Source organism: Canis lupus, chromosome 30 (genome assembly GCF_003254725.2).
Source record: "Canis lupus dingo isolate Sandy chromosome 30, ASM325472v2, whole genome shotgun sequence".
NCBI lineage: Eukaryota > Metazoa > Chordata > Mammalia > Carnivora > Canidae > Canis > Canis lupus.
In genome coordinates, this window is record NC_064272.1 from 38,058,940 (window position 1) to 38,085,334 (window position 26,395).

Here is a 26,395-nt window from a genome sequence, read left to right on the forward strand (position 1 = left end):
CCAGGACGGCTGGGCCAATCTGAGAGAGGGTGGTATTTATAAAAGGCCTCCTCCCCCAGGGGCCAGAAGCTCTGTACCAGCCTCCACAATCCTACTGATCTCAAGCTCCTGCCTCTACAGGTACATTTCTTGAGCTCATTTTCCAGTCCCTGGAAACTCTACCATATATCCTGGGAACAGTGGAGATGGAGGAATGAAAGGACCTGAGGTTAGGTGTAGGAGGCCTGAGTTCAAGGCCTCCCTGCCCAGCTCCAAACCTCAGTTTCTCCATTTTGAAATTAGCAGCTTGGACTGGGCCATCTCTAAGGGCCCTTGGTGTGATTCAAATGGAGAAATGAGGAGGGATCCCCACCTGGACGAGGGCAGCCAAGGCTCTGGCTGCAGCCCAACCTCAGGCTCTGAGATTATGAGGGGATGGGGACTCATCCTCAGAGGAGGTGTCTCCTGGGGTGTGGTAAAGAATGCCTCGGGCAAGGGGCATCACCATTCATTTGCATCAGCCTGGATCTTGGCCCCCTCCGTGTTGCTGGGGGGGGAGCAGCTCCCTGTACCCTGGGTAGAAGGAGGTATTAGCAGGAAGCCAGTATGGACAGGGACTGCTTGACATGATGTCCAGCATGACCTTGAGCTGGGGCCTGGTAAGGGGGCTTCCTTTTTTCAAGTGTCAGTTGCCTCCACTCCAGCCTCAGAATTGGAAAATGAGGTGAGGCACAGGGGAGGCACGGGGGAGGCACAGGGGAGGTGATTCCCTCAGGTTGGGAATTTTGAGGCTCCTTTCCAGGCCTGAGATTCTGTGATGCTCTAACGATGAGCTCCGGGCACACAGGACCCAGGGCGGATGTATCTTAGTCTTTCTGGTGTCCAGCGGGGAGCCAAGCACTGAACAGGTGCCAGTGTGGATTGACTGAGTGAGTGAATGAATGATTGGCTGCAACTTGACACTTGGCTTGGCTCCTCCTTCTTCTTCCCCAGTAGTTGATACAGATGGCATTGTCCCAGATGGCCACAGAGCTTCTCCTGGCCTCCACCATCTTCTGCTTGATACTCTGGGTGGTCAAGGCCTGGCAGCCTCGGCTTCCCAAAGGCCTGAAGAGTCCACCGGGGCCCTGGGGCTGGCCCCTGCTCGGGAACGTGCTGACCTTGGGCAAGAGCCCCCACCTGGCGCTGTCCAGGCTGAGCCAGCGTTATGGGGACGTGCTGCAGATCCGCATCGGCTCCACCCCCGTGCTGGTGCTCAGTGGCCTGGACACCATCCGGCAGGCCCTGGTGCGCCAGGGGGATGATTTCAAGGGCCGGCCCGACCTCTACAGCTTCTCTCTGGTGACCGACGGCCAAAGCCTGACCTTCAGCCCAGACTCCGGACCAGTGTGGGCTGCGCGCAGGCGCCTGGCTCAGAACGCGCTCAACACCTTCTCCATTGCCTCCGACCCGGCTTCCTCGTGCTCTTGCTACCTGGAAGAGCATGTGAGCAAGGAGGCCGAGGCCCTTCTCAGCAGGCTGCAGGAGCAGATGGCAGAGGTTGGGCGCTTTGATCCCTACAACCAAGTGCTGATGTCAGTGGCCAATGTCATTGGTGCAATGTGCTTTGGGCACCACTTCTCTCAGAGAAGTGAGGAAATGCTCCCCCTCCTAATGAGCTCCAGTGATTTTGTGGAGACCGTCTCCAACGGGAACCCGGTGGACTTTTTCCCCATTCTCCAATATATGCCCAACTCAGCCCTGCAGAGATTCAAGAACTTCAACCAGACGTTCGTGCAGTCCCTGCAGAAAATTGTCCAGGAACACTATCAAGACTTTGATGAGGTGAGCCCAGGGTGCTGGTGGTGAGGGGGTACCCTGCAGAGCATGGGTGTGGCCCCTCTCACCCAGCTTTGAGGTACACACACGGCTGATGTGCTGCCAAGGCCTAGGAAGCCTCTGGAACATCTGGGACAGATCCTTCTCCCTCTTGGGGCTCAGATTCCTCATCCAATTGCCTCCGTCTTGGGGTTGCTCAAAGTCCCAGAGATATTTGGCTGTGAATGGGGCCCTGGCAAAGTCTCACAATGTGGGGGGCTGTTACCATGAGAAGGCTTTTGTTCTTCAGGAACCCGAACCCTGACAGGGGCTAATCCACAGCTCAGGTGGCACTTGGCTGCCAGTACTCTCCACAAGCTCTTCCTTTGAAATTGGACCCCTGGGGTTGTTGGGAGGGAAGGTATCCAGGCTGCTACCAGCTCCTCCTGTAAGCCCAACCTACTGCCTGGAATCCAGGTGGCAGTGCCATATAGGGTACGGCAAGGTCCAACCTGGAAGCGCCATGGTGCCCCTAAGCTTGTGTCCCCACAGCGCAGTGTCCAGGACATCACAGGCGCCCTCTTGAAGCACAATGAGAAGAGCTCCAGGGCTAGTGATGGCCACATCCCCCAAGAGAAGATTGTCAACCTTATCAACGACATTTTTGGGGCCGGTAGGTACCAGACCCACGTCCCTTCCATCCATCCATGCCTGTTGTTCAACCACAGACTTGTCCAGCCCCTGAGTCCATCAGATAATTTGCCAACTATACACCAGATAGTGCAGGACATAGACATCTGGCCCATGTTCAGGGTTCTGAGTCCAGGTCATGCCAACAATTCCCAGTGGAAATTCAACTAAGTCCCTGTCTGTTTCTGGGCCTCAGTTTCCCCACGTGAACAATAAGGGGTTCTCATGTAATTCTAGCAGCTAATTATAAAACTAGGAGACCCAGTCTCTACTCTCCGGAAAATCATGGGTGGTGGAGGATGTACTTGGAAGGAGACAGAGAAAGCAATGCTTGGTACGTAAGTGCTGGATCCTTAGTAAATGTTGGTTTCTTGTTCTTGTCTTCCCCCTTCCTCACCTTGCATCATGCTGCCTAGGATTTGACACTGTCACAACGGCCATTTCCTGGAGTCTTATGTACCTTGTGGCAAACCCTGAGATACAGAGAAAGATCCAGAAGGAGTTGGGTATGCGGTAGAGATGCACAAGCTAAGAGAAGCTTGAGATCCCCAGGTTCTTTGTTCAATGACATATAGCTGTTGTGTGCCTACCATGTGTAAGCCCTGGGCATACACTGGTGCCCACCCTTGCCTAGAACATGCTGGGGGTAGGGTGGTTACTGGGCCTTAGATATATAACAGACAGTACTATGTAATAGGGGACTTAGATACCATGAAGCAGTCGGGGCAGCCCTAAGCCCGGTTTGGTCTTCTGTGTTCTGCAGACACGGTGATTGGCAGGGCACGGCAGCCTCGCCTCTCTGACAGGCCCCAGCTGCCCTTAATGGAGGCCTTCATCCTGGAGATCTTCCGACACACCTCCTTTGTCCCCTTCACCATCCCCCACAGGTAAGGCCTGCTTCTTCTGCCTTGCCACCTTTGTAGCCTTCACCATGTTTCTTCCTCCCATCTTCTCAGCCCTGGATCTGGCTCAGACCTCGGCCTCTCACTTCTGGCCACATCACCAACTTCACCTCAGCCTCTTGGCTGCCGACAACCAATCCAACCATGATCAAACTACCCAGCTTTCAGGAGAAAGTCACACTGCTGATCTCAGCTCTCATTCACCTCTGCTCACATTCCTTTCCTGCAAGTACTCTCAATCCACCCGGGCTGGCCTCGCTGTACCTCCCCAGCATGATGCGGTCAACCTCCAATTTTGCTTATGCTGGACCTTCTGCCTGGAATGCCTTTTAACCTCTTCTCCCACCACCTGAATCTTACCCTTGCCCAAGGTCAATCCTGACACAAACTTCCCCTTCACTATCAGGCTTTCTTGACTCATCCAGCTGGCACAGCTTCATTCTCTGATGTATTGTAGGACTTTCAGCCATTTGTCCTTGATCATGTCCTGGGATTTTAACAACATCAAGAGACTTAGTGAACATTTACTCTTACCCATATGTTGGTCTATTTATTCCCAGAGTAGAAGGTCTGACTCCTCAGTCAGGCTGGGAACTACCCAGGGATACTCCAGACTGCCAGTTTCTTGGCTTCAGAGGATGGCGAAGTGCACAGCTGGACACAAACAAAGGTTTAGTGAACACTTGCTGAAGTTGAAGAACAGAAGCTGAGGAAGAGGAAGGATAGTTTCACCCCTTCCGTGCTCCTGATAGTCCCTCCCAGTGTAGGACATAGAGACTGTGGGGGACAAGCTATTGGGGTGGAAGAAGGAGCAAGTAGATCCCAGAGACACACCCCAGTGTTCCTGCCCTGAGCCTGACAGAGCCCTCTTCCCTCCTCAGCACAACAAAGGACACAACCTTAAAGGGCTTCTACATCCCCAAGGAATGCTGTGTCTTCATAAACCAGTGGCAGGTCAATCATGACCAGTGAGTATACCTCCCCCATTGAAAAATATATGAGGCTCAGCAGTCAGGAAGGCTATTTGTCCCCCTGGGAACTGGGTATAATTCAGGAATGGGGCCTCAATGGTTATATATATAGTATGTTCTTTTAAAAAAAAAAGATTTTGTTTATTTATTTGAGACAAAGCATGAGAGAGAGAGAGATCACAAGCAAGGAGAGGTAGAGAGAGAAGCAGACTCCTCGCTGATGCGGGCTCAATCTCAGGACCCTGGGATCATGACCTGAGCTGCAGGCAGGTGCCCTATGTAATGTGTTCTAAGTAACAAAATTGAGGTCCATATTTCTCAAACTTTAGTGTACATAGGAAATGACCAGAGGTTGGTTAGGTTAGGGTGCCTATCCCCTAAGATTCCACTTCGGTAAGTAAAGTGGAACATCTCAGGTGATTGTGATGTCAATGGTCTACTGACCTCTCTTTGGAAAATCCCACTCTAGCCTACAGGTAGGGGGACCATATAATTTACCATCCAAATTGAGGTACTTCTGAGGAAAAGGGATGCTGTCAACAGTTATTCCAAAACAATAAAGCATAAACCAGGAGGTACAGCTGATACTCCTTGTGTTCAGTAGGATGGAGATAATGTTTTCCTTCTTTTTTTTTTAAGATTTATTTATTTATTTATTTATTTATTTATTTATTAGAGACACACAGAAGGGGCAGAGACATAAGCAGAGGGAGAAGCAGGCTCCCCACAGGGAGCCTGATGTGGGACTCGATCCCAGATCCTGTGATCATGCCCCGAGCCAAAGGCAGACACCCAACCGCTGAGCCACCAGGCATCCCATGTTTTCCTTCTCTTAATTTCTTATAGTTGAACCATTATTTCTTTAAAATAACACTATGATAAAGCACCATTAACAGGGTCATTTTAGAGACAGCTTTGTAAAAGAAATAAGTTTGAAAGTATATCTCGGTTCCTCTCTCCACTCTCTTCTCATTACTCTTGATCTATTCTAAACCTTGTGCTATCAACAAAAGTCTTGCTTAGGCTTTTCTTCCTAGGGTCTCCCTAGCCCAGAAATCCCGACTCCTCTGTTCCTCTTGCAGACAGGTGTGGGGGGATCCATTTGCATTCCGGCCAGAGCGATTCCTCACTGCAGATGGCACCGCCATCAACAAGACCTTGAGTGAGAAGGTGATGCTCTTTGGCATGGGCAAGCGCCGGTGCATAGGAGAGGTCCTGGCCAAGTGGGAGATCTTCCTCTTCCTAGCCATCTTGCTGCAGCGGCTGGAGTTCAGCGTGCCAGCAGGTGTGAGAGTAGACCTAACCCCCATCTATGGGCTGACCATGAAGCACACCCGCTGTGAGCATGTCCAGGCACGGCCACGCTTCTCCATCAAGTGAAGGCACCAGCATGCCAAGGCAGAGGGAGGGGAAGGATCACCCATGGGGCCTCAACCCTTGTTTTTTTTCCTTCTTCTTAAATAAAAGTTTCATTGAGGTATAATACACACACCATACACCTCGTCTTCTTAATGTATACAATCCAATGGGTTTTAGTCTGTTCACAGATCTTTGGGGGTTCCTGGCCCCAGTTTCAACATGGGGGTCCCTCTTCCCCACAACACCAAACAGTTCTCAGGCACCAACAGGGTGTCCAAGAATTCAACTCGATTCTGACACTATCTACCCAGAGATAGCAAGCTTACACTTCACAGGTTAAGGGCTCAAACCTACAAGACTACCCCCACCCCTGACTTCAGTTGCCAGTCACAAGCCCCAGGCTGTTATCAGCTGCGCTTCTGACCAATCAACTTCAGATTGGAGGTTCCAACGACCTCCTTCTTACGTTCTTTAATTTGCTAGAGTGGCTCACAGAACTCAAGGAAACACTTTTGTTTACCAGTTTATTAAAGGATATGACAAATGATATGAGTCAACAGCCAGATAAAGAGATACACAGGGCGAGACGTGGGGAAGAAGGCACAGAGCTTCCGTGCCCTCTCCAAGCACATCACTCTTGCCATTCTCCGTGTGTTCACCAACCTGGAAGCTCTCAACCCCAACCCTTTTGGGATTTTATGGAGGCTTCATTGCATACTCAGGACTGTCTTTGGCCATTGGCTGATTGATCCTCCAGACCTTTACCCCTCCTTGGAAGTCAGGGAGTAGGACTGATCTAACATTCTAATCACATGGTTGGATCTCCTGGCAACCAGTTCCCACCCTTGAGTGCAGTTCAAAAGTTATCTATGTGAATATAACAAAAGACACCTTCATTAATCTCAACACTTAGGGAATTCCAAGGGTTTGGGGAGCTCTGAGCCAGAATCTGTGGACAAAGACCAAATATATATAAGAAATATATTTTGGTCATCTGAGTGACCAACCCTACATTTCTTATAAATCACAATATCACAATAGAGTTGTACTACCACACCGTAATCAATTTTAGAACCTTCTCATAAAAAAAGAAGAACCTTCTCATCAACTGGAAAAGCAATCCATTCCTGTTAGCAGTCCCTCCCCATTTCCCCTAACTCACCTCCATGTCCCACCGGTTCTAGGCAACTACTAATCTACTTTTTGTCTCTATAGATTTGCCTACTGTTGACATTTCAAACAAATGCAATTGTATAACTAGTGGTCTTTTGTTACCAGCTTCTTCACTTAGTGTAATGTTTTCAAGCTTCATCTATGTTGCAGTGTACATCAGTAAACCCGGGTTTCTTGAGTTGTAAGAGTAGGTCCAGGTTTGTTTCCTCAATCATTGATGGGCACATTATTCACTGCTCTCTTTTCTCTCCTTTCTTGTTTGACCCAAGTCTTTGAACACTTGAGGGGAACATGAAGGAAGGGACCAACCCTTGTGGGCCAAATCCCAATGGCTAGAGAATCCGTCATGTCCCATCCTCAAAACATATGACTTCTCACAAGGCCTTGATTTCTTCATGCACAGTGAAGAGAGGATAAGCTCCCCAGAAGCACTTGGGTTACCTGCAAAAGGCCCAGGTCTCACCAAAGGGCATTATCAAAAGAATGAAAACATAAGCCACAGAATAGGAGAAAATATTTGCAAATCATATATCTGATAAGAGATTAATATCCAGAATATACAAAGAAATTCCACAAATTGACAATAAGAAAACAACTCAATTAAAAAATGGGTCAAAGACTTGAATAGACTTCTCTAAAGAAGATATGCAAGAGGACAACAAGTAGATGAAAAGTTGCCAAACATCATTAGTTATTAGGGAAATGCAAGTCAAAACCACAGTGAGATACCACTTCATACATGCTAGAATGGTTATAATAAAATTTAAAATCTAGATGGCTATAAATATAACTTGTTATATATATACATATATATATAATTTAAAGATTTTATTTATTTACTCATGAGAGACACAGAGAGAGAGAGGCAGAGACACAGGCAGAGGGAGAAGCAGACTCCATGCCGGGAGCCCAACGTGGGACTCGATCCTGTGTCTCTCGGATCGCGCCCTGGGCTGAAGGCGGTGCTAAACCACAGAGCCACCCGGGCTGCCCAATACTCCACTTTCATTAAGGACAGATCATCCAGATAGAAAATCAATACGGAAGCATTGGATTTTAATGACATGTTAGACTAGATGGAGTTAACAGATATATAAAGAACATTCCATCTAAAAGCAAGAGAATGTACATTCTTCTCAACTATACATAGAATATATATTTTAAAAGATTTTATTTTTTAAAAAATATTTTATTTATTTACCCATGAGACACACACACAAAGAGGCAAAGACACAGGCAGAGGGAGAAGTAGGCTCCATGCAGGGAGCCTGACATGGGACTCGATCCCATGTCTCCAGGATCACGCCCTGAGATGAAGGCAGCGCTAAACAGCTGAGCCACCTGGGCTGCCCAGAATATTCTTTTTTAAAAAAGATTTTATTTATTTAAGAGAGAGAGAGAGCATGAGTAGGGGGAAGGGTAGAGGGAGAGGGACATGCAGAGTCCCTACTGAGCAAGGAGCCTGACTTGGGGCTCACTCAAGAACCGCAAGATCATAACCTGAGCTGAAGTCATATGCTTAACCATCTGAACCACCCAGGTACCCCAGAGCACTCTATGATAGACCACATGGTTGGCACAAATGAGTCTTAATAAACTTGAAAAGACTGAACTCCTATGAAGCGTGTTTTCACAATGGTACGAATCTAGAAATCAACAAACACACGGAGGTTCAACAGCATGCTACCGAACAACCAATGAGTCAAAGAAGAAATCAACAGAGAAAGAAAAAATTGCTTTGAAGGGTTTCTGAGTGACACAGTTGGTTAAGCATCTGACTCTTGGTTTTGGCTCAGATTGTGATCTCAGGGTCATGATCCAGCCCTGCGTGGGGTTCCATGCTTAGCACAGTGTCTGCTTGGATTTCTCTCTCCCTCTCCCTCTCCCTCCGCCCTCCCCCCATGTATTTTTTTCTCTCTCTCAAATAAATAAATCCTTTTTAAAAATACCTTGAGAGAAATAAAAATGGAAACATAATATACCAAAACTGTAGCAGAAACAGTTCTAAGAGGGAAGTTCATAGCAATAAAGGCATACCTCAAGAAACAAGAAAATATCAAATAAACAATCTAACTTTACACCACAAGGAACTAGAAAAATAAGAACAAATGGAGCCCTATGTTAGTAGAAGAAAGGAAATAATGAAGGTAAGAGTGGAAATAAATGAAATAGGGAGTAAAAAGACAATGGAAAAGATCAATGTAAAGATGAACAAAACTGACATGCCTTTAGCTAGACTCACGAAAAAACTCACGAGAAAATAAGAGACTCATATCAATAGAATCATAAATGAAAGAGGAGGGCAGCCCATGTGGTTCAGCAGTTTAGTGCCACCTTTGGCCCAGGGCCTGATCCTGGAGACCCGGGATCGAGTCCCGAGTCATGCTCCCTGCATGGAGCCTGCTCCTCCCTCTGCCTGTGTCTTTGCCTCTCTCTCCCTCTCTCTCTCTCTGTCTGTCTCATGAGTAAATAAATAAAATCTTTAAAAAAAATGAAAGAGGAGACTTACAACTGATACCACAGAAATACAAAGGATCATGAGATGACTATGGACAAAAATATGCCAACAAATCAGACAACCTGGAAGAAATGAATAGGTTCCTAGAAACATGTAACTTACTAAAACTGAATCATGAAGAAATAAAAAAGTCTGAAGATGCTGATTACAGATTAAATCAGTAATCAAAAACTTCTCCGTAGGGACACCCGGGTGGTTCAGTGGTTGAGCATCTGCCTTTGGCTCAGGGCGTGATCCCGGAGTCCCGAGATCGAGTCCCACATCGGGCTCCCTGCATGGAGCCTGCTTCTCCCTCTGCCTGTGTCTCTGCCTCTCTTTCTGTGTCTCTCATGAATAAAGAAATAAAATCTTAAAAAAGAAGGAAAGAAAAGGGCATAGTAATACTGTCACTATTTGCAGATGATGTGATATTAAATACATAAAACCCTAAAGACTCCACCAAAAAACAAAAACTTATTAAAACTGATCAATAATTTGATAAAGTTGCAGAATATAAAATTAATATACAGAAATCTGTTGCATTTCTATATACTAATAATGAAGTAGGAGAAAGAGAAATTAAGGGGTGCCTGGGTGGCTCAGTTGGTTAAGCATCTGGCTCTTGATTTCAGTTCAGATCATGATCATGGGGTTGTGAGGTGAAGCCCTATTGGGCTCCACACTAGACATGGAGCCTGCTTAAGATTCTCTCTCTCCCTTTCCCTCTGCCCCTCTCCCACCCACCCACATGCATGTGCTATCTTTCTCTCTCTCAAAAAAAAGAGAGGGCGGCCCAGGTGGCTAAGTGGTTTAGCACCACCTTCAGCCCAGGGCCTGATCCTGGAGACCTGGGATCAAGTTCTATATCCGGCTCCCTGCATGGGGCCTGCTTCTCCCTCTGCCTGTGTCTCTGCCCCTTCTCTCTCTCTCTCTCTGTCTCATTAATAAATAAATAAAATCTTAAAAAAATTTTAAAAAGAGTGAGAAATTAAGAACTCAATCTCATTTACCATTGCTTCAAAAACAATAATGGGAGTGTTCTTGGCTGGCTCAGTTTGTAGAGCAAGTGACCTTTGATCTCGGGGTTGTTGAGTTTGAGCACCATGTTGGGTGTAGAGCTTACGTAAATAAACAAAAACAATAAAATACTTAGGAATAAATTTAATCAAGAAGATGAAAGACACATCCACTGGAAACTGTAAGACATTGATAAAAAAAAAAAAAATTGAAAAAGACCTGAGGCACCTAGGTGTCTCAGTCAGTTAAGCATCTGTCTTCAGCTCAGATCATGATCCTTGGGTCCTGGGATCGAGCTCCATATCAGGCTCCCTGCTCAGTGGGGCGCCTGCTTCTCCCTCAGCCCCTCCTCCTTTTTTCCAAAGAAGACATACAAATGGCCAAAAAGCACATGAAAAGGTGCTGAGCAACATGATCATCAGGGAAATGCAAATCAAACCACAATGAGCCACCTTGCACCTGTCAGAATGGCTATTGTCAAAAGGACAGGAAATAACAAATGTCGATGAGGATGTGGAGAAAAGGGAACTCTTGTGTCCAGTTGGTGCATATGTAACGTGGTAAGGCCACTATGGAAAACAGTAAGGGGTTCCTCAAAAACTCAAAAATAGAACTACTATATAATCCAGCAATTCCACTTCCAGGTATTTTTCCAACAAAGACACTAAAACAAAACAAAAGAACAACAACAACAACAACCCACTAACCTGAAAAGAGGTATGTACTCTCATATTCATTGCAACATTATTTACAGCATCCAAGATATGTAGCAACTTAAGTGTCTGTCAACAAAGGATGGATAAAGAAAATATGATTCAGGGACTCCTGGTGAGCTCAGGAGTTGAGCGTCTGCCTTTGGCTCAGGTCGTGATCCTGGGGTCCAGGGATTGAGTCCTGCATCAGACTCCTCGCAGGGACCCTACTTCTCTCTCTATGTCTTGGCCTCTCTCTCTCATGAATAAATCAATAAAATATTTTAAAAATGTACAAAAAAAAAAGAAAAAAAAAGAAAATGTGGTACATACACACACAGGAATATCATTCAGCCATGAAAAAGAAGGAAATCTTGCCATTTGTGACAATATGGATGAATCTTGAGGTCATATGCTAAGTAAAATAAGTCAGATCGCTTCTATATGTGAAATCTAAAAAACAAACAACAAACAAACTGAGCTCATAGATACGGAGACCAGATTGATGGTTTCCAGAGGGAGAGGGTAGAGGGAGAATAAAATGGAAGAAGAGGGTTAAAAGCTCAAACTTCTGGGGCATCTGGATGACTCAGTCAATGAAGTATCCGACTCTTGACTTCACCTCAGGTCATGATCTCGGGGTCACGGGCTCTGGGCTCAGCGAGAAGTCTGCTGGAGATTCTCTCTCTCTCTCTCTCTCTCTCTCTGTCTCTCTCTCTCTCTTTCTCTCTCCCCTGTTACATCTGCTCCTCCCCCCACTCACTCTCATGCTCTCTCTCTCTCTCAAATAAATAAAACTCTTTTTTTTAAAAGTACAAAGTTCCATCTATTAGAATAGATAAATTACTGGGATATAATGTACAGCATGGTGACCATAATTATATACTGTATCATATATTTGAAAGTTGCTAAAAGAGGAAACCTAAAAGTTCTCATCACAAGAAAAAATGTGACTGTGTTTGGTGATGGGTGTTAACTAGACATATTGTGGTGACCATTTTGCAACATATACAAACATTGAATCGCGTTGTGCACTGAAACTAATATATGTCAGTTATATGCAAGTTTTTAAAAAGCCAGTAAACAGCACGTGTTGGTGAGGAAGTGGATAAATGATAGCAGTGTGCATTTCTGGGAGGGATGTAAAATTGTGTCGTCATCGTAGACGGCAGTTCGGCAGTTCCTCCAAGGGTGAAACATAGAATCCCCGGACGACCCACCAGTTCTGCTCTTAGGTATACACCCAAAAGAACTGAAAACAGATGTTCAAACAAAAATTTGTACAAGAATGTTTGTCGCAACATTATTTTCCATGGTTCAAGGAGGAAACAGCCCAAGTGCACAACAGATGAACAGATAAAGTATCACATAGAAATACAGTGGAATATTATTTGGCCATAAAAAGGAATGACATCCTTGCCCATGCTGTGACATGGATGGAGTTGGAAAACATTATCCTAAGTGAACTTTTGCACCTAAGCCAGGTGCAAAAGGACAAATAGTGCATGATTCCACTTGTGTGAAGCACCTAGAATAGTCACACTCAAAGAGACAGAAATTAGAACAACGGTTAGTTACCAAGAGAAGGAGACGGAAAAATACGGAGTTAGTGTTCAACGGGTACAATTTCAGTTTGGGATGATGACAAAGTTCTGGAGATGGGCAGAACGGATAGTTTCACAACACTGTGGATATATTTAGTGTCACCGAATTACGTGCTTAACAATGGTTAAAATGGTAAGGTTTTTTTTTTTTTAAGATTTATTTATTTATTCATGAGAGACACACAGAGAGAGGCAGAGACATAAGCAGAGGGAGAAGCAGGCTCCCCACGGGCATCCCATGTTTTCCTTCTTTTAATTTCTTTTAGTTGAACCATTATTTCTTTAAAATAACAAAATGAGGGATCCCTGGGTGGCTCAGCGGTTTAGCTTCTGCCTTCAGCCCAGGGCATGATCCTGGGGACTTGCGATCAAGTCCCCCATCAGGCTCCCTGTGTGGAGCCTGCTTCTCCAGCTGCCTGTGTCTCTGCCTCTCTCTGTGTCTCTCATAAATAAATAAAATCTTTAAAATAAAATAAAATTTCGGATCTCAGTTGCACTTACCCCGACAAGAGCCCCATAGCTCTATGTGGCTCAGGGCTACCCTATCGGATGGCACAGACAGAGAACATTCCCATCATAGCAGAAGGCTCTATCGGACAACACCGGCCTACATGTGGTGAGATCCAGTAGGAGGTTCCTGCAAAAGCCCCGGCGGGAAGCGGTGTTGACAACGTTGTGCAGACAGTGCCCCAGTAATGGAGAGAAGGAGTGAGACCCAAGAGGTATTTATGCCGTAGAATCCTGAGAACCCGGCTGGTGGGGAATGACAGAGAGAGACCCTCCAGGATTCCCGGCTTCTGGCTGGGGTGAGATCAGAGGGGCAGCGAGTGCACAGGGAATGACAGGCCTCATTTGGGCATATGCGGGAGCTGTGGGAGGGGGCCTCTGGGTGGACACTCACAGCGGGTGACTGGGCGTCCAGGATGGAAGCTCCGGGTCCATATCTCATAGATTCCAGTCCATCTGCATTTATGACTCACCTGTGTCCACCAGGGTTCTCCTTCATTGCCAGGTCTGGAAACAGAGACAAATGGGGCTCAGCCCCTGCCTTCAGAGGCCCACAGTTGGCTGGAATTTGGCTTAGACCATGGACCAGCCAGAAGCCACGGCTTCCTGTGGCCAGAGCCGTGGCATAGTGAGAATGGAAGTAAGAGGCAAAAACAACGAGCAAGACAGGAGCTGTCAATTCCTGAGTCCTGACCCCCAGCCATCCTGATGAATGCACAGAATAAATTTGTCGAGTGACCCAGGGGTGCTCTTAACCTTCCCCTCACCTTAACCTTAGCCACGTCCTGTGTTTCCCTGAGATCCTCTCCTCAGGATAGGATTGCTATGAAGCTAAAACAGAGACGGCCGACCTCAACATGCAGCACAGAGGTTAAGGCATAGCAGGTGCTCCATAAATTTTAACCGTAAGGATTATTACTTGCAAGTTCCATAAAACCAATGCAGGAAAGGCCCAAAGCAGAGTCTTCACAAAGCTCTCATGCCGGTTAGCATTCTTACTTGTGAACACTAACTGATTCAGCAAATCTTGTTCTGAATACATGCGTGCCCGTCCCCGTGCTAGGAACTAGAGATAAGAAGAGAAGCAGAGGCTACCTCGACCTTGAAGCTCACAGTCCAAAGGGGAGGCAGCATGAAGGGTGCCTTAGAGGAGGGCAGTATGGGGCCTGTGGGAACTCAGAGCGGAGCAGTGTGGTGACAGCTGAGCAGGGTATAGAATGATGAGCAGGAGCTGGCCAGAGAATGCAGGGTGAGGCATGAGTTTCAAGAAAAGGGATAAACCTAAGGAGAAAGACGATGGTGGTGGGGCTGGAGGGGTCATGGGGGCAAACAGATCCAGAGAGGTGAGCAAGAGCTCCTGCTGAAGCCTTTGGGTACTAAGCGAAGGAGTTTGGTTTTTAGCTTGAAATCTCTGGGAAGCACTGAGGGATTTTTTTTTTTTTAATTTATTTATGATAGTCACAGAGAGAGAGAGAGAGAGGCAGAGACACAGGCAGAGGGAGAAGCAGGCTCCATGCACCGGGAGCCTGATGTGGGACTTGATCCCGGGTCTCCAGGATCGTGCCCTGGGCCAAAGGCAGGCGCCAAACCGCTGTGCCACCCAGGGATCCCACACTGAGGGATTTTAAAAAGCGAAGCGGTCAATATGCACTCCAGAACGGATAAAATGAAAAATATTAAAAATATTCCATGGTAGTGAGCAAGCTGGTGGGCATGCCTATTGGTTCAAGTACTCTGAAAAATTGTTCTGTTTCTGTAGAATCTACTAGCATCGGACATATGTCTAGTCTATGACCTAGCATGTCTACTCATGGGTCTATACATGACAGAAATACATACAAAAACATGTGCAAGGGGCGCCTGGGTGGTTTAGCCGGTTAAGCACCTGACTTTAGCTCAAGTTGTGACCTCAGGGTCCAGGAATGGAGCTCCAAGATGGGCTCCCTGCTCAGCGGGGAATCTACTTCTCCCTCTGCCCCTCCCCTCTCTTGTGTGTGTTCTCTTTCTCTCTCTCAAATAAATGAAATCTTTAAAACAAAACAAAAACAAAACAAAAAAAAAAAAAAAAAAAAGGAGAGAAAAGCTTTCTCTTAAAGAAACCAAAACAAGGGCAGCCCTGGTGGCCCAGCGGTTTAGCACGGCCTTCGCCTTCAGTCCCAGGCGTGACCCAGATTCCTGGGATGGAGTCCCACATCCGGCTCCTTGCATGGAGCCTGCTTCTCTGCATCTCTCTCTCTCTCTCTCTCTCTCTGTCTCCCTCTGTGTTTCATGAATAAATAAAATCTTTTTAAAAGTGGCTGAAATGGGGGATCCCTGGGTGGCGCAGCGGTTTAGCGCCTGCCTTTGGCCCAGGGCACGATCCTGGAGACGCGGGATTGAATCCCACGTCGGGCTCCTGGTGCATGGAGCCTGCTTCTCCCTCTGCCTGTGTCTCTGCCTCTCTCTCTCTCACTGTGTGCCAATCATAAATAAATTTAAAAAAAATTTTTTTAAAAAGTGGCTGAAATGTTAAATTTATCTTTTATAGTTGACCCATAAGAAAGTGAAAACAAATTATAGAGCCTGGGATCGCCTCGGTGACTTGGCGGTTAAGTGCCTGCCTTTGGCCCAGGGTGTGATCCTGTGGTCCCGGGATGGAGTCCCACATCGGGCTCCCTGCGCGGAGCCTGCTTTTCCCTCTGCCAATGTTTCTGCCTGTCTCAGTGTGTCTCTCATGAAAAAATAAATAAAATTTAAAAAAATTCAGAGAGCCCTACAATATAGGGTGTACTTTGATTTAGTGTGTACTTTAATGTAAACTGCAGACTTTAGTTATTACTAATGTTTCAATATTCATACACCAGTTGCATCAAGTGATACAAATGTGAGTATCAACCCCATGAAAGTGTGCATGGGTGTAGGGAATATGTCGCAGTTTTCTGTACTTTCCACTCGATTTTTCTTTTTCTTTTTCTTTTTTCCACTTGATTTTTCTATAAAGCTAAGACTATTGTTAAAAATAAAATCTGGGGCAGCCCTGGTGGTGCAGCGGTTTGGCTCCGCCTTCAGCCCAGGGCGTGATCTGGAGACTAGGGATCGAGTCCCACATCGGGCTCCCTGCGTGGAGCCTGCTTCTCCTTCCACCTGTGTCTCTGCCTCTCTCTCTCTCTCTCTCATGAATAAATAAATAAAATATTTTTTAAAAATCAAATCAAAAAAATAAAAAATAAAAAAAAATAAAAATCAAATCAAATCAAATCTTGGGGTCCCTTGGTGGCTCAGTCGGTTAGGCATCTGCCTTCAGCTCAGGTCATGATCCCAGGGTTCTAGATGCAGCCAGGCTCTGGACTCTCTGCTCAGCGGGGAGTCTGCTTCTCCCTCCCCTCTGCCTCTCCCCCTGCTGGTCTGCTCTTCCTCTCTCTTTCTATCTCAAATAAATACAATCTTTTAAGTAATAAATAAAAAATAAAATCTGTTAATTAACAAAATATTCCGTGACCAAAAAAAGAGTACACACAGCATGATTTCATTTATAGAAAGAACAAAAACAGACCCAAGTAATGTACACTATTAGAACTTGGGGTTGTAGTTACCCTTGGGTAACGAGGGGTTACCCAAGGGGGTTCTGGGGTGCTGGTCATGTTCTTTCTCTTGATCTGAGGGCTGGTTATGTGGCTTTGTTAAATCTGTAAAAATTCAAGTTGTACATGACAGCTGTGCTTTTCTGCATGGTTCTTATCATTGAATAAACGTTTTAAGATTTTTATTAAAAATAAAAAGATAAGTAGAAGTTCAAATACTTTACGTAGATACTCCGTCCTCAAGGAAGAGGAGCAGGAGTCCCCTCTCCATAGGTGTGGGCCATTCACAGTGACTTCTTCCAAGGAGCACAGTATGGTAAGGAGTGGAAAGAATGACTCACCACGAAGAAACTTGACAAACACTACTTCAACAGGTTGATTAAGGCCAACATCAACCATCCTGAGTCAGGCTGACAATATCTAGCCTTGACATGATGTGAGTAAGATGGCACTTTACTTCTATGGTCCTCCTGCCAATAACCCATAACCCCAGCCTCAACGTGAGAGAAGCAGACAGTTTCCAGTACTGGGCCTCCTGTGGAATACCACAGTATTCCAGTATTTCCAGTATTTTCAGGCCAGTATTCCTGAAAACTGTCAAGGTCATCAAAAACAAAGATAGTCAGAAACGTCACAGCCAAGGGGAGCTTAACGACACATGGTCACTCAGTATAATGTGGTGTCTTCCTCGATGGGATCCTGGAACAGGAGAGGACATCAGGCTAAAACTAAGGAGATTGAATAAAGCACGACTTTAGTTCATTAAGGAGTGAGCGCCAGAGAGGGGGAGAGGGAGAGGGAGACGGGGTGAGGGAGGGAGGGAGGCAGGGAGGGAGGTGGGGAGGGAGACGCAGGCAGACCGAGAGCGGTGTTCCCTAAAACTCAGCCTCGGCTCAGACCCTGATCTTTTTATTGCGTGAGCGGAACCTAGTAGAGACACAGACTGAAGACTGTCGTCCTTTCTCTCAGCCGCGGTCCTCACACCTGCTCGGCGGCTCCTCCAGACTCCCCAGCCGTGGCCCTGACTGCGGCCCAGATTGAGCACACAGCTTTCTCCTTTTCAGGAATGAGAGAGCCCAGTCCCGTCTAAATCTAAATTTGCTCCTCACATCCAGTCTGGGGCGTGTTCTCAGCCTTCTGCGGACCCGACGAGACCCCACGGGGAGGGGAGAAGTCTGCTCTGTTTCTGTGCTCCTTCCTCCCCCGACCCCCCACCTTGCAGGCCTCTCCACCTGGATGGGTGCAGGGGGAGGGTGCTGGAGGAGACACCAATCTCTATCCGGCTGGTGCTGTGTATCTTTCCCTGGGTGAAGGGTGCCCTTATGGAGCAGGTGTTCCCCTGCGGGCTTTTCATCAAGTGCCTTAGGGTCCCCGCTGTCCTGCACATCACAGAGTTCCTAAGTGGCTCCTGGACTCTGGCTGACCTCCTGCCCCCCCAGCTCACCCCCACCCTGTGGCTTCTAGGGTCTCCTCTGCAGTGAGCCCCCATGCATGCAGCTTGAGTCCAGCGCCTTCAGGATGCCTACCTGGCTCTCGGGAGACTCATATCCTCGTATTGCACCCCACTGTGTCACGCAGGCTGCCCTCTGCTGCCCCCACCATCACAGCTGCTCCCCCCACAATCCAGGGATACATTTCAAGCAGGTACACAGTGTGCTGGTCCAGGGGACAGCCTTCTTCTTCTTCTTCTTCTTCTTCTTCTTCTTCTTCTTCTTCTTCTTCCTCTTCTTCTTCTTCTTCTTCTTCTTCTTTTTCTTCTTCTTCTTCTTCTTCTTCTTCAAGATCTTATTTATTTATTCATGACAGACACACAAAGAGAGAGGCAGAGACTCAGGCCAAGGGAGAAGCAGGCTCCATGCAGGGAGCCCGACATGGAACTTGAACCTGGGGCTCCAGGATCATGCCCTGAGCTGAAAGCAGGTGCTCACCTGCCAAGCCACCCAAGCGTCCCTCTAATTCCATCACTAAACAGAATCATTTAGCAGTAAGTTGCAGAAATCGTGGCACCTCACCCCTGAATGCTCAACCTTAGTCGCCTAGGATTTCCTACGATATCCTCCCACATAATTGCAGTGCTATGTTCATGACTAAGAAAATTCACATTAGGGGCACCTGGAGGCCCAGTCTGCCTTCCACCCCCACTTGCCCCCCACAGTCAGCAGGAGTCTGCTTCTCCCTCTCCCTCCGCCCCTCCCCCCACTTATGACCTTGCGAGCTTGCTCTCAAATAAATAAAATCTTTAAAAAAAAGAAACCTCACATTAATTCCATAATATTTTCTAATCTCCTGTCCATGCTTATGTACCCCCAATTGTCCCAAAAATGTCTTTTGTAACTTTAAACAGTTTTTAGGTCCAGGGTCCCATGAAATTGTACATATAGCATTTGGTTGTTTTGTTTCTTCACTCTTCACCTAGAAAAAGACCTTTTTTTAAATTTTTTATTTTATTTTTTTAAAGATTTTATTTATTTATTCATAGACACAGAGAGAGAGACAGAGACACAGACAGAGGGAGAGGGAGAAGTAGGCTCCATGCAGGGAGCCCGATGTGGGACTCGATCCCAGGTCTCCAGGATCACACCCAAGGCTAAAGGCGGCACCAAACTGCTGCGCCATCAGGGCTGCCGTTGAAAAGGACCTTTTAAAAAAAAATTATATTGACTGTTTTGAAGAATTTAAGCCCGTTTCCATGAGGAACAGCCCATAGCATGGATATTCTTCACTTGATTTTAAGTTTTTTATCATCTCTTATAAGGATAGAGGAGGGCAAAGGAGTTGCCCTTTAGAATGCAGGGTCTTTATTGTCTCTTGTTTTTATTTATTTTTTTAAAAAGATTGTATGTATTTATTCATGAGAGACACACACACACACACACACACAGAGGCAGAGACACAGGGAGAGGTAGAAGCAGGCTCCCCGCAAGAGGCCAGATGTGGGGCTCAATCTAGGGACCCCAGGATGAGGCCCCGAGCCGGAGGCAGACGCTCAACCGCTGAGCTACCCAGGAGTCCCTGTCTCTTGTTTTAGATTAAGGACTTGGACTGAAATTCAGAGATGGCCAGAACATGCCCATTCCCTACCTGGTTGTGCAGGGTGTTGCAGGGGTGCTACAGAGCACGCTTCCCAAGAGGAGCACATCCGCCTGGACAGAGGAGGGTCCCTCCTCATGGGTGCAGTGAGAAAGGAACCTGGAACAACCCAGGAGACTTGTTTTCAGCACCTTGTCCTGCCCTTGAGAGAAATAAGTAGGCTGATCCTGGATCCTGAGAAGAGCTGGATGTTCCTCCCTAGCGACATGGCATCTCTCCCTGAAGACCTGCCCTGGGTAGTAGATGGAGCCAAGAGAACATGGCCCAAGGCCAAGGGCTGAGCCTTCCAGCTTCATTTGGTAACTGATATCAGGTGGCCAGGATGGCTGGGCCAATCTGAGAGAGGGTGGTATTTATAAAAGGCCTCCTCCCCCAGGGGCCAGAAGCTCTGTACCAGCCTCCACAATCCTACTGATCTCAAGCTCCTGCCTCTACAGGTACGTTTCTTGAGCTCATTTTCCAGTCCCTGAAACTCTACCATATATCCTGGGAACAGTGGAGTTGGAGGAATGAAAGGACCTGAGGTTAGGTGTAGGAGGCCTGAATTCAAGGCCTCCCTGCCCAGCTCCAAACCTCAGTTTCTCCATTTTGAAATTAGCGGCTTGGACTGGACCATCTTAAGGGCCCTTGGAGTGATTCAAATGGAGAAATGGGGAGGGATCCCCACCTGGACGAGGGCAGCCGAGGCTCTGGCTGCAGCCCAACCTCAGGCTCTGAGATTATGAGGGGATGGGGACTCATCCTCAGAGGAGGTGTCTCCTGGGGTGTGGTAAAGAATGCCTCGGGCAAGGGGCATCACCAGTCATTTGCATCAGCCTGGGATGTTGGCCCCCTCCGTGTTGCTGCGGGGGAGCAGCTCCCTGTACCCTGGGTAGAAGGAGGTATTGGCAGGAAGCCAGTATGGACAGGGACTGCTTGGCATGATGTCCAGCATGACCTTGAGCTGGGGCCTGGTAAGGGGGCTTCCTGTTTTCAAGTGTCAGTTGCCTCCACTCCAGCCTCAGAATTGGAAACTAAGGTGATGGCACAGGGGAGGCACAGGGGAGGTGATTCCCTCAGGTTGGGAATTTTGAGGCTCCTTTCCAGGCCTGAGATTCTGTGATGCTCTAACGATGAGCTCCGGGCACACAGGACCCAGGGCGGATGTATCTTAGTCTTTCTGGTGTCCAGCGGGGAGCCAAGCACTGAACAGGTGCCAGTGTGGATTGACTGAGTGAGTGAATGAATGATTGGCTGCAACTTGACACTTGGCTTGGCTCCTCCTTCTTCTTCCCCAGTAGTTGATACAGATGGCATTGTCCCAGATGGCCACAGAGCTTCTCCTGGCCTCCACCATCTTCTGCTTGATACTCTGGGTGGTCAAGGTCTGGCAACCTCGGCTTCCCAAAGGCCTGAAGAGTCCACCGGGGCCCTGGGGCTGGCCCCTGCTTGGGAACGTGCTGACCTTGGGCAAGAGCCCCCACCTGGCGCTGTCCAGGCTGAGCCAGCGTTATGGGGACGTGCTGCAGATCCGCATCGGCTCCACCCCCGTGCTGGTGCTCAGCAGCCTGGACACCATCCGGCAGGCCCTGGTGCGCCAGGGGGATGATTTCAAGGGCCGGCCCGACCTCTACAGCTTCTCTCTGGTGACCGAAGGTCAAAGCATGTCCTTCAGCCCAGACTCCGGACCAGTGTGGGCTGCGCGCAGGCGCCTGGCTCAGAACGCACTCAACACCTTCTCCATTGCCTCCGACCCGGCTTCCTCGTGCTCTTGCTACCTGGAAGAGCATGTGAGCAAGGAGGCCGAGGCCCTTCTCAGCAGGCTGCAGGAGCAGATGGCAGAGGTTGGGCGCTTTGATCCCTACAACCATGTGCTGCTGTCAGTGGCCAATGTCATTGGTGCAATGTGCTTTGGGCACCACTTCTCTCAGAGAAGTGAGGAAATGCTCCCCCTCCTAATGAGCTCCAATGATTTTGTGGAGACCGCCTCCTCCGGGAACCCGTTGGACTTTCTCCCCATTCTCCAATATATGCCCAACTCAGCCCTGCAGAGATTCAAGAACTTCAACCAGACGTTCGTGCAGTCCCTGCAGAAAATTGTCCAGGAACACTATCAAGACTTTGATGAGGTGAGCCCAGGGTGCTGGTGGTGAGAGGGTACCCTGCAGAGCATGGGTGTGGCCCCTCTCACCCAGCTTTGAGGTACACACACGGCTGATGTGCTGCCAAGGCCTAGGAAGCCTCTGGAACATCTGGGACCAATCTTTCTCCCTCTTGGGGCTCAGATTCCTCATCCAATTGCCTCCGTCTTGGGGTTGCTCAAAGTCCCAGAGATATTTGGCTGTGAATGGGGCCCTGGCAAAGTTCCACAATGTGGGGGGCTGTTACCATGAGAAGGCTTTTGTTCTTCAGGAACCCGAACCCTGACGGGGGCTTATCCACACCTAGGTAGCACTTGGCTGCCAGTACTCTCCACAAGCTCTTCCTTTGAAATTGGACCCCTGGGGTTGTTGGGAGGGAAGGTATCCAGGCTGCTACCAGTTACTCCTGTAAGCCCAACCTACTGCCTGGAATCCAGGTGGCAGTGCCATATAGGGTACGGCAAGGTCCAACCTGGAAGTGCTATGGTGCCCCTAAGCTTGTGTCCCCACAGCACAGTGTCCAGGACATCACAGGCGCCCTCTTGAAGCACAGTGAGAAGAGCTCCAGGACTAGTGATGGCCACATCTCCCATGAGAAGATAGTCAACATTATCAACGACATTTTTGGGGCCGGTAGGAACCAGACCCACGTCCCTTCCATCCATCCATGCCTGTTGTTCGACCACAGACTTGTCCAGCCCTTGAGTCCATCAGATAATTTGCCAACTATACCCCAGATAGTGCAGGACACAGACATCTGGCCCATGTTCAGGGTTCTGAGTCCAGGTCATGCCAACAATTCCCAGTGGAAATTCAACTAAGTCCCTGTCTGTTTCTGGGCCTCAGTTTCCCCACGTGAACAATAAGGGGTGCTCATGTAATTCTAGCAGCTAATTATAAAACTAGGAGACCCAGTCTCTACTCTCCGGAAAATCATGGGTGGTGGAGGATGTACTTGGAAGGAGACAGAGAAAGCAATGCTTGGTACGTAAGTGCTGGATCCTTAGTAAATGTTGGTTTCTTGTTCTTGTCTTCCCCCTTCCTCACCTTGCATCATGCTGCCTAGGATTTGACACTGTCACAACGGCCATTTCCTGGAGTCTTATGTACCTTGTGGCAAACCCTGAGATACAGAGAAAGATCCAGAAGGAGTTGGGTATGCGGTAGAGATGCACAAGCTAAGAGAAGCTTGAGATCCCCAGGTTCTTTGTTCAATGACATATAGCTGTTGTGTGCCTACCATGTGTAAGCCCTGGGCATACACTGGTGCCCACCCTTGCCTAGAACATGCTGGGGGTAGGGTGGTTACTGGGCCTTAGATATATAACAGACAGTACTATGTAATAGGGGACTTAGATACCATGAAGCAGTCGGGGCAGCCCTAAGCCCGGTTTGGTCTTCTGTGTTCTGCAGACACGGTGATTGGCAGGGCACGGCAGCCTCGCCTCTCTGACAGGCCCCAGCTGCCCTTAATGGAGGCCTTCATCCTGGAGATCTTCCGACACACCTCCTTTATCCCCTTCACCATCCCCCACAGGTAAGGCCTGCTTCTTCTGCCTTGCCACCTTTGTAGCCTTCACCATGTTTCTTCCTCCCATCTTCTCAGCCCTGGATCTGGCTCAGACCTCGGCCTCTCACTTCTGGCCACGTCACCAAGTTCCCCTCAGCCTCTTGGCTGCCGACAACCAATCCAACCATGATCAAACTACCCAGCTTTCAGGAGAAAGTCACACTGCTGATCTCAGCTCTCATTCACCTCTGCTCACATTCCTTTCCTGCAAGTACTCTCAATCCACCCGGGCTGGCCTCGCTGTACCTCCCCAGCATGATGCGGTCAACCTCCAATTTTGCTTATGCTGGACCTTCTGCCTGGAATGCCTTTTAACCTCTTCTCCCACCACCTGAATCTTACCCTTGCCCAAGGTCAATCCTGACACAAACTTCCCCTTCACTATCAGGCTTTCTTGACTCATCCAGCTGGCACAGCTTCATTCTCTGATATATTGTAGGACTTTCAGCCATTTGTCCTTGATTATGTCCTGGGATTTTAACAACATCAAGAGACTTAGTGAACATTTACTCTTACCCATATGTTGGTCTATTTATTCCCAGAGTAGAAGGTCTGACTCCTCAGTCAGGCTGGGAACTACCCAGGGATACTCCAGACTGCCAGTTTCTTGGCTTCAGAGGATGGCCAAGTGCACAGCTGGACACAAACAAAGGTTTAGTGAACACTTGCTGAAGTTGAAGAACAGAAGCTGAGGAAGAGGAAGGATAGTTTCACCCCTTCCGTGCTCCTGATAGTCCCTCCCAGTGTAGGACATAGAGACTGTGGGGGACAAGCTATTGGGGTGGAAGAAGGAGCAAGTAGATCCCAGAGACACACCCCAGTGTTCCTGCCCTGAGCCTGACAGAGCCCTCTTCCCTCCTCAGCACAACAAAGGACACAACGTTAAAGGGCTTCTACATCCCCAAGGAATGCTGTGTCTTCATAAACCAGTGGCAGGTCAATCATGACCAGTGAGTATACCTCCCCCATTGAAAAATATATGAGGCTCAGCAGTCAGGAAGGCTATTTGTCCCCCTGGGAACTGGGTATAATACAGGAATGGGGTCTCAATGGCTATATATATAGTATGTTCTTTTAAAAAAAAAAAAGATTTTGTTTATTTATTTGAGACAAAGCATGAGAGAGAGAGATCACAAGCAAGGAGAGGTAGAGAGAGAAACAGACTCCTCGCTGATGCGGGCTCAATCTCAGGACCCTGGGATCATGACCTGAGCTGCAGGCAGGTGCCCTATGTAATGTGTTCTAAGTAACAAAATTGAGGTCTATATTTCTCAAACATTAGTGTACATAGGAAATGACCAGAGGTTGGTTAGGTTAGGGTGCCTATCCCCTAAGATTCCACTTCGGTAAGTAAAGTGGAACATCTCAGGTGATTGTGATGTCAATGGTCTACCGACCTCTCTTTGGAAAATCCCACTCTAGCCTACAGGTAGGGGGACCATATAATTTACCATCCAAATTGAGGTACTTCTGAGGAAAAGGGATGCTGTCAACAGTTATTCCAAAACAATAAAGCATAAACCAGGAGGTACAGCTGATACTCCTTGTGTTCAGTAGGATGGAGATAATGTTTTCCTTCTTTTTTTTTTAAGATTTATTTATTTATTTATTTATTTATTTACTTATTTATTTATTCATGAGAGACACACAGAAGGGGCAGAGACATAAGCAGAGGGAGAAGCAGGCTCCCCACAGGGAGCCTGATGTGGGACTCGATCCCAGATCCTGTGATCATGCCCCGAGCCAAAGGCAGACACCCAACCGCTGAGCCACCAGGCATCCCATGTTTTCCTTCTTTTAATTTCTTATAGTTGAACCATTATTTCTTTAAAATAACACTATGATAAAGCACCATTAACAGGGTCGTTTTAGAGACAGCTTTGTAAAAGAAATAAGTTTGAAAGTATATCTCGGTTCCTCTCTCCACTCTCTTCTCATTACTCTTGATCTATTCTAACCCTTGTGCTATCAACAGAAGTCTTGCTCAGGCTTTTCCTCCTAGGGTCTCCCTAGCCCAGAAATCCCGACTCCTCTGTTCCTCTTGCAGAGAGGTGTGGGGGGATCCATTTGCATTCCGGCCAGAGCGATTCCTCACTGCAGATGGCACCACCATCAACAAGACCTTGAGTGAGAAGGTGATGCTCTTTGGCATGGGCAAGCGCCGGTGCATAGGAGAGGTCCTGGCCAAGTGGGAGATCTTCCTCTTCCTAGCCATCTTGCTGCAGCGGCTGGAGTTCAGCGTGCCAGCAGGTGTGAAAGTAGACCTAACCCCCATCTATGGGCTGACCATGAAGCACACCCGCTGTGAGCATGTCCAGGCACGGCCACGCTTCTCCATCAAGTGAAGGCACCAGCATGCCAAGGCAGAGGGAGGGGAAGGATCACCCATGGGGCCTCAACCCTTGTTTTTTTTTCCTTCTTCTTAAATAAAAGTTTCATTGAGGTATAATACACACACCATACACCTCGTCTTCTTAATGTATACAGTCCAATGGCTTTTAGTCTGTTCACAGATCTTTGGGGGTTCCTGGCCCCAGTTTCAACATGGGGGTCCCTCTTCCCCACAACACCAAACACTTCTCAGACACCAACAGGGTGTCCAAGAATTCAACTCGATTCTGACACTATCTACCCAGAGATAGCAAGCTTACACTTCACAGGTTAAGGGCTCAAACCTACAAGACTACCCCCCACCCCTGACTTCAGTTGCCAGTCACAAGCCCCAGGCTGTTATCAGCTGCGCTTCTGACCAATCAACTTCAGATTGGAGGCTCCAACGGCCTCCTTCTTACGTTCTTTAATTTGCTAGAGTGGCTCACAGAACTCAAGGAAACACTTTTGTTTACCAGTTTATTAAAGGATATGAC

General features: G+C 47.8%; 2 protein-coding genes across 4 annotated transcripts; both read left to right on the forward strand.

The window, feature by feature from the left end:
- The first annotated feature begins 30 nt into the window (after positions 1 to 30).
- On the forward strand, positions 31 to 5,833 carry LOC112675584 (cytochrome P450 1A2). Of its 2 annotated transcripts, none has more exons than XM_025472167.2 (7): positions 31 to 120; positions 976 to 1,803; positions 2,329 to 2,449; positions 2,883 to 2,972; positions 3,230 to 3,353; positions 4,250 to 4,336; positions 5,422 to 5,833. In XM_025472167.2, exons 2-7 carry the CDS (start codon positions 985 to 987, stop codon positions 5,717 to 5,719), a joined length of 1,539 nt encoding a protein of 512 aa, XP_025327952.1. In that variant the 5' UTR covers positions 31 to 120; positions 976 to 984; the 3' UTR covers positions 5,720 to 5,833. The 2 variants fall into 2 exon arrangements, with proteins under 2 accessions (XP_025327952.1, XP_035564880.1); XM_035708987.2 differs by having other exon boundaries at positions 76 to 120; positions 973 to 1,803.
- On the forward strand, positions 77 to 25,977 carry LOC112675583 (cytochrome P450 1A2-like). Of its 2 annotated transcripts, none has more exons than XM_049104320.1 (7): positions 77 to 120; positions 21,119 to 21,946; positions 22,471 to 22,591; positions 23,025 to 23,114; positions 23,372 to 23,495; positions 24,392 to 24,478; positions 25,576 to 25,977. In XM_049104320.1, the coding sequence occupies exons 2-7, from the start codon at positions 21,128 to 21,130 to the stop codon at positions 25,871 to 25,873; spliced, it is 1,539 nt and encodes a 512-aa protein (XP_048960277.1). In that variant the 5' UTR covers positions 77 to 120; positions 21,119 to 21,127; the 3' UTR covers positions 25,874 to 25,977. The 2 variants fall into 2 exon arrangements, with proteins under 2 accessions (XP_048960277.1, XP_025327950.1); XM_025472165.3 differs by lacking the exon at positions 77 to 120 and adding an exon at positions 20,231 to 20,275.
- Positions 25,978 to 26,395: the final 418 nt, after the last annotated feature.

Coding starts and splice junctions, on each gene's coding strand:
- LOC112675584 (XM_025472167.2), top strand. CDS start 985: ATGGCATTGTCCCAGATGGCCACAGAGCTTCTCCTGGCCTCCACCATC. Junction 1,804..2,328: donor ACTATCAAGACTTTGATGAG/GTGAGCCCAGGG, acceptor GTGTCCCCACAG/CGCAGTGTCCAGGACATCAC. Junction 4,337..5,421: donor TGGCAGGTCAATCATGACCA/GTGAGTATACCT, acceptor TTCCTCTTGCAG/ACAGGTGTGGGGGGATCCAT.
- LOC112675583 (XM_049104320.1), top strand. CDS start 21,128: ATGGCATTGTCCCAGATGGCCACAGAGCTTCTCCTGGCCTCCACCATC. Junction 21,947..22,470: donor ACTATCAAGACTTTGATGAG/GTGAGCCCAGGG, acceptor GTGTCCCCACAG/CACAGTGTCCAGGACATCAC. Junction 24,479..25,575: donor TGGCAGGTCAATCATGACCA/GTGAGTATACCT, acceptor TTCCTCTTGCAG/AGAGGTGTGGGGGGATCCAT.